The sequence below is a fragment of the Vipera berus genome (genome assembly GCF_964194415.1).
Source record: "Vipera berus genome assembly, chromosome: 4".
Lineage (NCBI taxonomy): Eukaryota > Metazoa > Chordata > Lepidosauria > Squamata > Viperidae > Vipera > Vipera berus.
The window spans coordinates 19,398,802-19,412,687 of record NC_138206.1 but is presented as its reverse complement, the minus strand read 5'-3'; the positions used below and the strand labels follow the sequence as shown (position 1 = coordinate 19,412,687).

The window sequence follows — 13,886 nt, the reverse complement described above, 5'->3', positions numbered from 1 at the left end:
AGAGAGAAGCACAGAAGACTTTTAATTTCATTAAATTAGCTGCACTAGCTGCGAAGATTTCTGGCTAAACAGCTCTGTCAAAATAAAGCAACTATGATGGCAAATTAAAAATAAAAATGTTTAATCTTGATACATAGAATAAATGGTCTTAGATTACTTCACTGGCTTTTTGACCTGTCTCTTTTAATCAATAGAAAAAAATCATATGAAGTTGCCACAAAAATATATTTCTTGGGAGAAATGTCCTGATTCATATCCTGATTAGATAAATCCACATTTATCTATTTCAGCTATCTGTTGTTCTATTTCGGCAGCTAATTCAGATATAATAATTGTTTTATAACAACAAACAGTAAAAAATCACGAGGTTGCTCCCTCTTTATGGATGGCAACACTCTGATGTTGGTTGAATCACTGGATGAAGCTGCCAACTTACTGGCTTCACAGTAGGAATATCTAAGCAAAGGAACGGAGAGCAATATAAGGCATTACATTACGACCAATCTTCACTTCAATGACTATGTTCCAATTGATAGCTTGGCTACTTCTGCAAGGATGTTTCAAAATGTTTCAAGCCAGGATTCTTCCTTGTTGCTCTCAGAACAAGCCAGAGAAATAAAATACTGCTTTCCAGTATGAGGTAAAAGCAAGAGTGTCTTGTTCAGATAGTCTAGCTTCCAAACCCTGAATGAAGAGTCCTTTGTGATTTTGCAGTCTAATTTTTAAAGTTGTAATACTTTCCTACTTAATTTAGTGGACCTTAACGTTCATTTTTTCATATTAATTTCAGCAATATAAGATTTTATTTTGCCAAATATTCTTGGTATTTCTAGCAAACATTCTAACAGGAGATAAGGGATAAAAATAGAAAGTGCTCACTTACAGTAGTAATAGTTTCAGCAGCTGCCACCATATCTGCTAATCCAGCATTAACAATATGCTCTTCTAAATCTTTTAACATAGGCTCTATTCCATTAGGAACTTTATCCATCAAAGAAAACATTAAATGTAATTCTGAAGACAAAACATATTGAAGAATCACAGGTCAATCCATAGCAATAATTCATCTGTCCATCTATCTTTTCTTTATGTACTATTCTGGTTTACTGTCAAATATGAGCAATTCAAGGAGATTTGTAAAAGTGTTCACTGTTGACAAAAATACTACATAAAAAGTCCCTAGCAATGAATTTGACTTAAAGAACACTTTCTCTTTTAAGAATGTTAATTTCATGTTATCCTAACTTTCTAATGAGCTTGACAAACTACTGAAAGAAATTCTAGGAAGTCTGATCTGAAATTAAATAACAAGCTTGTTACAAGCTTCTGGTTCCTGAAATTCCTAACTACCAAACTTAAGAGCTTGGTTTGAAAATCATGCTCTTGTCCTTGAACCAATTTCCTCTCTCCGCCCCCAGGGTAACACTTTCATTACTGCAATACATATAAAACAATACAGACCACAATCCTCAGAAACTAGTGATTACACACACACACACACACACACACACACACACACACACACACACACACACTTCAGAGTTCCATGCGCCTTTGGCGTCTAGTCATGCCAGCCACATCACCACGGAGACGTCCTTAGACAAGCGCTGGCTCTTTGGCTTTGAAACGGAGATGAGCACTGGCCCCTAGAGTTGGAAACGACTAGCACGCATGTGCGGGGGAACCTTTACCTTTTTATACATATACATATACATACACACACACACACACTAAGAAATTCCAGTTTCTCAAGGACTATTTTTACTCTGTCTTCTAGCACTTTAAAGATACTTGTATTTGTTACTATATCAAGATTTATAAACTACATTCATCTGAATATAGGCCTGAAGAAATAATACAAATAAACTCACATGAACACAAATAGTAAATGGAAGGTGACAAATTATAAAAGGAATCAAAACAGAAAAGATATAGTGAGATTAACGGGTTAGAAGTTATATAGACATTCTTGTATTACATGCTAAGAAAATTTGGTATTCAGCTAATTTCTGAGAAATGGACTGCTTAGCAGACATAACTCAGTTTTTCAGGAATTAAGACAACCAAGGTTTTTTTTTATTAAACACCATCTCTGTAATAATCAATTCAACATAACTGAATGTATATCCATTTTTCAGGAGTATATATTCCAGGCACCTAGGAAAGCAGACTTTGATCCTCAAAACCTTATGCAATAATAAAATGTAATGGGATATGTTATTTGCTGAAAATACTACACTTAATTTTTGTAAAGAGAATTTACAGAAAGGGGGCTAAGGAGAAGAAGGAAAATTACTTTGCAGGTTTGAAAAGTGAATTCAAAAGTTTAACTTCTGGGGTTTTTTCCTGGTTAACAGAGAATTACCATGATTGGTAGTACCAATCTCACCTTGATTTATGTTGAAAAGCTAAGCAAAATCAGTTCTAGTTAATATTTGGGAAAGGAGGCAATAAGCCCAGAAAAACACAGCAGCAAACTACTTCTGTACCAAGAAAACTATATACGTCCTTGAAGTCACCCAGGATTTAGTACAAATAATTAAACTGGGAGTCAGCATTGTTGCTCAAAGATAAATCAGTTTAATTCCAACAATATAATAATTAGTATGAGAGTCAGTGACAGCAACCAGAAACACAGCTGCTGGCCCATCCTAAAAAAGTCCTTCACAGGATACCAAAGAGCTGGCTTTTTCAACAAATTTGTGGCAGATTGTTATGTATTTCTGCTAGGTAAATGTAAGACAAATCATGATTAAACCATTTGGATTAGGAAGCAGACACAACGCTCATAATTTGGGGCTATGCAAAGAATTTTAAAGAATGGACTAGACCCTCTCCAAGCTGCTTTGAAGTCTGTCCTGGCAGTTTGTGCATTCACATGAGATGCTTTGTTGTTAGAGCTACACATGCAGACAGGACAAACAGCTTTCAAAGCAGGTACATGAGCCTTCCAAAGAATATGGCTGCTTTAGTGCTTCAAGGACTGCTCTGAAAAGCATTAGTGCAACTGCTTTGCACAGCCCTGTTTATTATATCCAATTACCTTCACAGGAATGTTTAATGGCTTACTATTCAAGACAAGCTTCGGAGAAGACACTATGTGGGAAATGCTGCTTTATGCACCAACTTCACGTTGCCTTTTATAAAGCTATGCAATGAAGACTATTTGGGTCACCAAGCTGTCTTGTTGCCACTTTCCATAAAATTGCATTCCCCTTGAGAGCTGAAAGCAATATATTTGCATAAGGTATAATATCTTACTATATTCAGCCCTGGATGAATGCCAAACAACTGCTGTCAGGATAGGGAGCCAGACTTATTTTTAAGGTCAGATGCTTACACTCTGGAAACTAGAAATGCACTTTGAAGTAATAGTAACTGTTTCAAATCAGGAACACCTTTCAATTTTCTTATTACCTAGAATGCATGGTGTAATCATAGGGTATATTTATGAACTGTAACATAAACATTTGGTTTCTCTAATTCACTTTTCCCAAATTTCATATTAAAAAAAGGAAAATAATATAGAGAAAACGGCCTCAAGACAAGCCCTGGACAAAAAGATGCATAGCTTAATAGGATTCCTAGGGCTTAAAGACATACTTGTATATTTAAACAGCAAATTCTTTGTAATCCTGAAAGGCTGATTAAAATTATAGAGTTGGAAGAGGCCATTTAGGCCACTGGATCTACCATGTGCTCAAGATAGGAAACCAATATATTTAAATAAAGAGAGAAAATACATAATAGAGTAGTATAGAGAGTATAGAAGGGAATTGTGTTCCCAGATGTTACTAGATTAACTCATGTTCAAGAACAAGGCTAGACAAGAATTGCATTAAATGGATATATGTGATACAAGAGATGATTTGGACTAGGAACAAGTCAACTGAATCCTTATTTCATTAATGAGACCAGACCTATCTATTTTACCTACCAGTTTTAAAGACCAACTGCTCTAACATCTTCCAAGAAGGGCAGATTATAAGTAATGGCAAAAATGAAAATGAGACTGCATTATAAATTAACATATGTAACCAAAATGTAATAGGACAGAGAGTAACTTTTAAGTGTACTGTAGTATTTTCTCCTTATGTCTCTTATAACAAAAGAATAGTAATCCATTTTTACTCCAACTATCTATAGGGAACCCATTTCTCTTACTTTCAAGCTTCACTTACTTTCCGTTTCATTGCGTTTGATCATGCCTTGGCATTCAGCTAAAATTGTCTCTTTAAAGGAGGTCACCAAAGCATTCACACAGCACTCCATGAGCTGGGGAAAAAAAGTTAGTGGTCAAATACTACTGTTTCAATACATTTGCATGGAAAGGGAAAATTCATGCTGTACTACAAAACAATGAGTCTAACCTCTCCCACCCAAGATGTATACAATATCTAAAGAGGAGAATGGCAAGGACCATGGAGAAGTATTACAATATTAAGAACACATCTGCATAGGTAAATAAAATAGTGATTCTTAAGTTTCCAAGATCTGAAGGAGACTATGAAAGCCTTAGCTGGCAAGATAACACAAGTGGCATCAAAATTCTGGTATCTAAGTCAGCAGATCTAGCAAGCAGAATATACTTTCTGATTTTTCCAGGACAGGCAGTTTCCTAACATATTTAATATCCCATATGTCCTATAATGCACCAGGCTGAGAGAGGACACCATATTCCAAAATGCATGTATAAAAGTCTTTAGTATACCACAGAATTCTTAGTGCTCTCTGAATATTTACTTGCAGATGTTTCATTACCCAACTAGGTAACAATTATCAGTGCAAGTTGATTATTTTATTATTATTATTATTATTTATTAAATTTATATGCCGCCCTTCTCCCTAAGGATTCAGGGCGGCTCACAATAAAAAAATTAAAAACCATCGAATACAAAGATTAAAAAAGAATTAAACAAGAAATAAAGGACAATTTAAGCCGATAAAAACCAAATTTAAAAAAACATGATCAGTCCAGGCCCGCTTGTTGGAACAACCATGTCTTCAGGTCACGGCAGAAGGATCGAAGGTCAGGGGCCGTCCGCAGCTCCGGGGGCAAATCATTCCATAGGGTCGGCGTGCCCACAGAGAAGGCTCTTCCCCTGGGGGTCGCAAGCCGGCACTACCTGGCCGACGGCACCCTGATGAGGCCGACTCTGTGGGAGCGAACCAGGCAATGGGAGGTTGACATTGGCAGCAGGTGGTCTCACAAGTACCCCGGGCCTAAGCCATGTAGGGCTTTAAAGGTAATTACCAGCACCTTGAATCGCACCTGGAGGGCAACCGGAAGCCAATGCAGCTCGCGCAGGAGAGGTGTAACATGGGAGTATCGAGATTTTACTAGTAGTATATTCGTCTTTATTGTGATGGTCACACTTTTTCAAATTCAATCAATGCATAGCATTGTTTTCTTAAAAGAACAGGGTTACCTTTCAACAAAGAACCACAAACACAAATTTGCTCATGGTTATGAAAGAGCAACTATATGTTTACACTTTCAGAAACAGAAAAATCTACTTGGAAATAGCAATAGTTATCTTGTGTCAACTTCTGCAACAGAGAATTATCTCTCACCTTATAGAATTTCTGCTTTTAATTGCATACAATATATGTTACTATGTTAATTCAATCAGATATTTAAAAAAACAAAGTTAAATATTTTCAGATTTGTATAAATAGTGTAATATTCTAAACCTTTTAGCATATTAATTCTTGGTACTATTAAAAGAGTACTTACTGCTTCTACAGAGTTACATTCACGCCTTGTTTCTAAATACCGTAGTGCTCTTTTTTCTTCTTCCTTTAATTTAGCATCTGCCTGTGCAGAAACAGAACATCATCTCTTAAAATATTAATATTTAACAAATAGACCTCTTCAAAAGAACACCTTCTCACTTACATATTTCATATAATTCTGTACACCATTTTGTTGTAAATACGAAGGGGCTTGAGTTCTGTAAAATCTCTCTGTTGAATCTAGGTATGCTTTTTCAAAATTATCCCGATAAATCTGGAGTTTATCATCAGGATTGGAACACAGATTAACTGTAACAAGAAATATCAACTTAAAGTAATTGCTAAGTCAATTCTTATGAATATAAGAAATATATTTAATCTTCTTAAGACAATGACAACAGGAGTGGTATAAACTACAATAATTTGAATATAAAATTACTACTTGTCAAAATGGCTCTCAAGCAATTTGGGAAATAATAAAATCTATTTTGAAGATGCTGTTCTTGATGTTTTAAAGTTAGAAGGTAAACTGAAGATTTTTGGACTGACTACATTACATTCATAACTACTACCTTAAATTAATTCATATTCCCAGACCATGGGGTTTGATTTATTTTTACATCCATTTTGTAACTTTTTTCCTATGCAAAAAGCAATAATGTAATTTTTAAAAAATTTTCCACTGAAGTGCTTGATGTAAAACCTTATTTACCAGATGAGAAAAGACAAAGTTGAAGCATGTGAAAAACCCTGAAGTTTCCTGGACATTTAAACTTACACAGAGACTTAGTTCTAACTTGGCATGGCAGTTTTAAGAAATTTAAGAATTTACTGAGGTTTTTATTGCAATGACTTAAATCATTATACACAGTCACACATATATATGTATGTTTGTACATATGTATTACTCCTAAGCATTTCTAATAAAATTAAAGATACTTACCGGTATTTGCCTATTAAGTATACTTGTCAGCAATCTTTTTACTAGTGTAAGCCTACCTGAAGAATGCTATAATATTCATATACAATAACAAGACATACCATAAGATTCTCTAACACCAATGACAAGTTGAGAGTCAAATGCTTCTCCTAAACGTTCAGCATGGACCAACTTCATTGCGCTGTCTTGAAGGCGAGTTTTTATGTTTGAAAATATGGACTCATTCCAGGTATCTAGCATGAGCTAAAAATACACTAATAATTAAACAGCAAACATGATGGACCAATTTCTAAAACACAAAAGATAACTTTTATTTTATTTTTAGGTTTAAAAGATCTGGCAGATTTAAAATAAATTTGGTTATCTCTCAACCAGTAACAAATATTGACATCAGCATATTAAAGTAATGTTTATTTTGATGATTAAAATAGTCTGGTAGTAAAAATGTATTTTAAGAAACTCAGCATAAAACTACATAAAGACCTTTCTACCAAAGGATTTTCCTCATTCTTTATGTTTCGTTACAATATATTTTTATCAGTCACCAACTTGTATGTACGTATCACTCATAACCACATGCAAACAAGCATACAAAATATTCAATACTACGTACAGTAAATACTGAAATAATAACTATGTTTGACAGTGGAAAGAAAAGTAGAATGGTAATCACTGTGACCACACTTTAAAAGATGGCAGTATCACTAGAGCTATCTGGACTCTTCAGAAAATAAATGCTATAGCTGAATAATTACTGGAATTAATCAAAATGGCAGAAAACATGCATTCAAGATATGTATGTCTTCCTAAGAAGATAAAAAATGATATAATTTTTGTAAAACAGTGTGCCATGGCTATGAGGTCTATGGTTCAATAATTCAAAATTGAGTCTGCATTTATAAGTAGAGGGCACAATTAGTATTTAATTACCCTGGAGGTGAAGACTCTCGTTGAAATTACTCATTTCTGAAAAGAAAACAGCTGCAAGTTTGTAATTTGTCCTTGCCATAGATAAAATTCAAAAGCACTAAAAATAAGTCGCAGTCTTTATGTCAGCCAACAGCAGCAACCTCAGGGTTGTTACATCTGACTTAACTTTTCCCATCTCCTACTATTTACTTTTTCTTTTTTAAAAAAAAAATCTGCATGAAGAATTCTGGATGAATCAAACCCTGCATACTCTTTAGTCCTATCTCATCAGTTCCCCCTACTGACTGAGGGAGTACAGCATTTCGTTTTTCTGCTTCATCATGAAACAAGGCTACAACGAAACCCAGCACTTACCTTCCGTACAATACTGTCTTCTACATTGGATTTTTTATTGCTGCCTTGTTTACCCATGAGAGTAATCTCTAACTGACAAAATGGCTTGGGTAAGATATCACATTGTGTGAAGAATTTACGCCATTCTACAATATAGGCTTTCAGTAATGCAGTATCATCTTGGTGGCTCAGCACTCTCTGAAAGCAAGAGAAGGGCAAATATGAATACATTTACAAAGAATTTCCACTTCGTGAACAAATAGACATTACGCTCCCCCACCATTTCATTTTGGATATTGAGGTTTAACGTGTGTGTGTGTGTGTGTGTGTGTGTGTGTGTTTGTGTTTGTGTGTGTGTATGTGTACACATATACATACGTACACACACATACATAAACACAAACATATTAATATGACATATTTTTAGAAAATGTGCCTGAAATTAAAGAAACAATTACTAAAAAAATATATCAAGAACATGAAAGAGAGCTTAAGATGCCAGCTTCTTATGTGTAAGTCTTAGAAGTTATCAAGCCACTGAAGCAATAATCTGAAAAGTATTCAAAACTGTGAATTTAGCTGTATGGCACGATACTAGGCCTGCTTACTTGGAAGTATGTTCTGAGAATTTTTGATGCTTAGCTGTATTTAGTCCCAGTGCATCTGAATAGAAAATTATAGTTTTAACCAATCAAAATGCAGGCATTTAATGTTTTCACAGACTGCTTTCTAAACAGATAACATAAATGAATTGAGAAGGGGTATCAAAATGTGTAAAAAGCTACTGAATATAAATGAAGAATTAACAATATAAAAATGTGGTTCTGTAATATTTGAGTTTTAAAATGAGATGTTATTGACATAGAAGCATTATCAAGAGTTATTCAGAAAATAAAGGCACACAATTTCCCAGGCAAAACACACATACAGCACAATCAGAATGTTCAGTTGAAAGGTTAGTCTTAATTGTAGTTTGGAGGCTTAAACTCAAGCAAACATGTATAGGGTGATAGCAGTATAATTTGTTTGATATTAATATATATGAAATATATATGGACTAAACTAGCCATACCATACAGGAGACTTGGTGGAGCAGTGGGCTAATGCCTCCTTAAGTAACACCAGCTGCCTGCAATTAGTGCAGGTTCGCATCCCACCAGGCTCAAGGTTGACTCAGCCTTCCATCCTTCCGAGGTAGGTAAAATGAGGACCCAGATTGTTGGGGGCAATTAAGCTGACTTTGTAATAATGCCGCTTGGGGGTGTGTGTGAAAGCCCTAATAAGCAGGCATATACATAGAATGAAGGCTACTGCTAAGCTTGTAAGCCGCCCTGAGTCTTCGGAGAAGGGCGGGATATAAATGGAATAAAAATAAAATAAATAAAATACCTAACTCCTGTTAATTGAGCCCAGATTAAGACAAACATCTATACTGATTTTACAGTGACTAATTTGGTTTGAGTTATCTATAGTTGTACTTGTTACAGTACTGAGTATTTTTTGTGCATAATACACAGTATTCTATCAAGAGGCATCTGAATGTGTTGGGAGTTCTTAAATGTGGATGTAAAATCTAAAAAAAATTGTTAAAAATATTTGCTAATTATGTTTAACTTACCGCTTGTGCTTGCTTAATAAAATCAAGGATATCTTCTTTCAAGGCCTGATGTATTTTTGCTGGGCCTTTGTCATCCCACAGACAAACTCCATGGACATCTCTAGAAAAGATGCACATTCAAATCAAGTTAAAATAACTTCTGAGTTTATTTTACAAGTTTTATAATAAATTGCTTGCTTGCTTGTGCATCAAAAATGCACAATCCCCAAAACCTAACTAAATGAAATGCCAACAATACTGTGCTGATCGTAACTAGAGGTGGGGGAAAGGAGAAAACAATATTATCTTCCTGAAATTTAATACACATATTAGAAGAAATGAATACGTAAATTCACTATTAATGCTTGAATGGTCAATTAAAGAAGTAATCAGATTCTCATATTTTTCATTTGCAGATAAAAACCCAAGCATAGTTTTTATGACAATTGAAGCTAAAGATAATAATAATAATAATAATAATAATAATAATAATAATAATAATAATAATAATAATAATAATAATAATATTTATATACCGCCCTTCTCCCGAAGGACTCAGGGCGGTGAACAGGGCAGAGATATAAAAAATACAAAAATACAAAAGTTAAAAAATATTAAACATATGCCCAAGCTAAAAACAGTAAATACATATATTAAAAGTGACAATAAAAAACCCAACCCATCTCCCATCAGGCCAAGCCGGCTTGTTCGAATAAATGTGTCTTCAGCTCGCGATGGAAGGAGCGAAGGTCGGGCGCCATCCGGAGCTCAACCGGCAACCGATTCCATAGTTCCGGGGCGCCCACAGAGAAGGACCTCCCCCTGGGGGCCACCAACCGACATTCTCTGATCGGTGGCACCCTGAGGAGGCCCTCTCTGTGGGAGCGTACAGGGCGGAGGGAAGTTGATGCCGGCAGCAGGTGCTCTCTAAGGTACTCCGGCCCCATGCCGTATACGAAAGTTAATATCCTATATGTTAATAGGCTGTTTCCCCCCCCCCCTAGATTATCCCTTTTAGTACATGATGCCTCATCTTAATTGCTTTGGTTGTAAATGTAAGATCTTCAACAGCCCTTAACAGTCAGCACAGAAGTATTTAAAACAAATTCCCATGAGAAATCTATCAGAGTCTTCCTTTGAACAACTGCTCTGATAAGACACTGCAGAACAAAAAATAAATATTTTTCTATTCCAAGGAATAGACATTTCAGAAGTTACTTACGAAAATAGATCAAACCACTGTTGTTTAGTAACAGATTCCTGGCGTAAAAGCTTCAGAACAATTGGGCGCATAAAGTCCCATTTGTCTTCAAACTGAAGTGATCCTTTATTCTTTAAAAGGAGAAAAAGAGATTTTAGTTGAATGGAAATGAGTATTACACCTCAGCAATATTCAGAAGCTTTCCCAATGGAACTTATTTCCAAACAAGCATGTATAGTATTGAAACTAGAACAAGACTGATGTTAGACAACTATAAATAATTTATAGAAGATTATCATGTGAAATCCCATGATTAAACAAAATGCTGTTTGCATACCTTGCAGATATATATATATATATTTGTGTAACAATAAACAGCTTTGTGTTTCAAATGTGCTAAATATGCCACTGTTTAAAAATATCACGAAAGAAAATTAGTTCTCATTTCTTCTGAGTGAATAGCTCATGATTCCCCACCTAAATAATTATGTAAAATTGGATTATCCAAGGGAAATATTATTAAATCATAATGAAACAATGATAAAAGAAACAAATATACTTATAACATTGTAATCTTCATGACTAGACAATAGTTATACTATGAAGTACAGCACTAGGAATCTACCATTTTTATATGAATCCAACATACATATCAGCAGTGTTTTGCAATCATTTTGGATCCATATAAACACAAAGAGACCTAATGTCGCATTGTTCTCATTCTCTGAAAAACTGCTATCTCCATATTATAATATACAGTGAAAAGGAAAATACATTTTAAATAGCTGACAGTAATAATGTTTATATAGTGATATCTGAGCCGCTCAAAGACAGAAAAGATTAATAATTGCTGTAACATGTTGCCATTCTATTGAAATTTTAGATTCAAAAATAGTATGTAATTAGACAAAAAATAACCAGTGATATCAATTATTATTTCATTACAGACCTGCCTCTGAAAAACATGGAACCTGCTATATATTTCTAATTATTTGCTCCTATCATGTTTTTCTTTACATGTTTTTCTTTGTGGATTAGTTTTTTTTAAAAAAAATGTTCAGTTTAAGAAAAGGGTCAAGAAAAATTCATAATTAAAGGAACACACACAGTGAGATGTTCAGATATAATAATGACAAGTTACACTTATTGTATTTATAAGTTTGCTTCTACATATACGATCATCCTTCTTGGTCTTTTACCGATTCTGTCCCATAAATACTCCTTCAAAAGCAATATACGATCATGCTACCTTTCTACAACCTATTAGCATCATGGTAACTCCCTCAATGTGACAGAAAAAGTCTACTAGGAACATTCAAATTCAGCACTGCACACAGTGTATGAATTATTATTTTCTTAATGCTGTTCAGAATCACCATGTGTGACTTGGGCAGCCATAGAAATCTATTTAACAAATAAACAAACAAACAAACATCTAAGACAGGGGTGTCAAACTCAATTTCATTGAGGGCCGCATCAGCATTGCGGTTGCCCTCAAGGGGCCGGGTGGGTATGGCCAGGGTGGGCGTGGCCTACTGGGTGGGCGTGGCTAGAGTGTGTATGGCCTACTGAGTGGGCATGGCCAGCTCTACATCGTTCGAATCAAGGGTGCCTATGGGGGCCTGGGCAGGAGTGGGAGAGATCTGAGGGTCTCTGGCAGGAGGAGGGTCTCTGGGCCAGGGCTAAGGCAGTGGGGGCCGTTCCCTCACTGTTTCCAGGATGGCTTTGTGGGCCACATGAAACCACTTCGCGGGCCGGATCTGGCCCCCGGGCCTTGTGTTTGACATGTCTGATCTAAGATAAGACTCTCAGAGTATCTTCATGAAATCAATTAATTTGCCTAACCCCTTTTACCTATGCAGATATTTTACACAAGCCATTATAAATTATTAAGTAAACTATCGTTACTTAATAATGACTTAGGTTCTTTGTGCAAATGCAGGTAAACATACTGTACCTATATAACAATTTTCCACCAGCTTGTTCCATTGTACACTGCCCACAACAAGATTTCTAATAGATTTCCACTATTCTCTTTATGAAGTACTTTTATAGACCATATTTCAGAATGCCTTTCTTTCCTCATTTGATTTGAGCATTTCGCCGATACCTGATTCTGAATAGAAGCTCATTGCTCAACTTGAAATTTTTTTCAGAAAAAGAGACATTAGTAAATAAGATTCATGACTGGTAATTAAATATCAGTAGTTGAAATGAACATAAATCATAAACTGTCACAAAGCTTAAGAAGAAATGCTACTATATCTTGAGCACTGCCTGCAGACAATGTAAACACTAAGACTACTATTTAGCTAAATTAATATAGTGGAAGATTTTATAAATGTTAAGTTCTTTCTTTTAAATAGCCATGTTATGCTGTCATTATCCCAGTGATACTCCTGGATTTTTAGCTCTCAAGAAAAAGTTTACTACATTATAGTGAGGATGCATGTACTTCTAGAAATAGATTATACTATGAGCCTAGAGCATGAATGAACATGAAAAATAATTCCAAAGATTATTGAATATAATTACAATATGCACTACAAATCTGGTCTTTCAACAGTGTGATCAGTTCAACATTTCTCACTAATAATATGGCTTAATACAATTTTACTGAATAATCACAATTGGATGAGTTTGTAAAACATGCTTAAATTATAAACCAAAGTCTACTAACCAAAATAACTGAGTTCACATAAGACATTAAACAGATTTCATAATGCCTTAGGAAACTGAGCAAACTTGGCAATTGAAAATTGTTTCACTAGTGTAGCTCTACTGCAAGAAGATAAGAAGAGGTGCTATAATCAAGGACTTCATATCAGCCCAATTTAGAACTTTGTTTCTACTTGCTTTCTTCTCCCTTTCAAATCTTGGAAGTTAGGAAACTTACTTGGAGGGTAGGAGGAGTACAACAGCTGTTTAATTTACAGGACCAGCTGGACCGAAAAATAAAGCAAAGAAACAAAGAGGTACAGATAATACAGCTACAAAGAAACTGAGACAAGTGATATTATAGTAACACCACCTGTATGGGCTTCATGGAAAAGGGAAAAAAGACATCACAGCATATGCCTGTTGATTCCACTTTTATTCTAAAAAATTTTTTTTATAAAAATGCAGCCAACGCATGTTAGCCATAAGAA

The 13,886-nt window shown here is 35.0% G+C and overlaps 1 protein-coding gene across 2 annotated transcripts in view; it reads right to left on the bottom strand.

The window, feature by feature from the left end:
• Nucleotides 1-13,886, bottom strand: part of CUL5 (cullin 5) — a 38,360-nt gene that overhangs the window by 21,857 nt on the left and 2,617 nt on the right. For both annotated transcript variants that reach the window (XM_081326770.1, XM_081326771.1), the window contains exons 2-9: nucleotides 10,759-10,868; nucleotides 9,558-9,657; nucleotides 7,961-8,137; nucleotides 6,778-6,919; nucleotides 5,900-6,045; nucleotides 5,738-5,818; nucleotides 4,182-4,275; nucleotides 884-1,014 (exon numbers count right to left, since the gene is read on the bottom strand). In XM_081326770.1, the coding sequence (XP_081182896.1) occupies nucleotides 884-1,014; nucleotides 4,182-4,275; nucleotides 5,738-5,818; nucleotides 5,900-6,045; nucleotides 6,778-6,919; nucleotides 7,961-8,137; nucleotides 9,558-9,657; nucleotides 10,759-10,868 (981 nt within the window). The remainder of the gene's footprint in view (nucleotides 1-883; nucleotides 1,015-4,181; nucleotides 4,276-5,737; nucleotides 5,819-5,899; nucleotides 6,046-6,777; nucleotides 6,920-7,960; nucleotides 8,138-9,557; nucleotides 9,658-10,758; nucleotides 10,869-13,886) is intronic.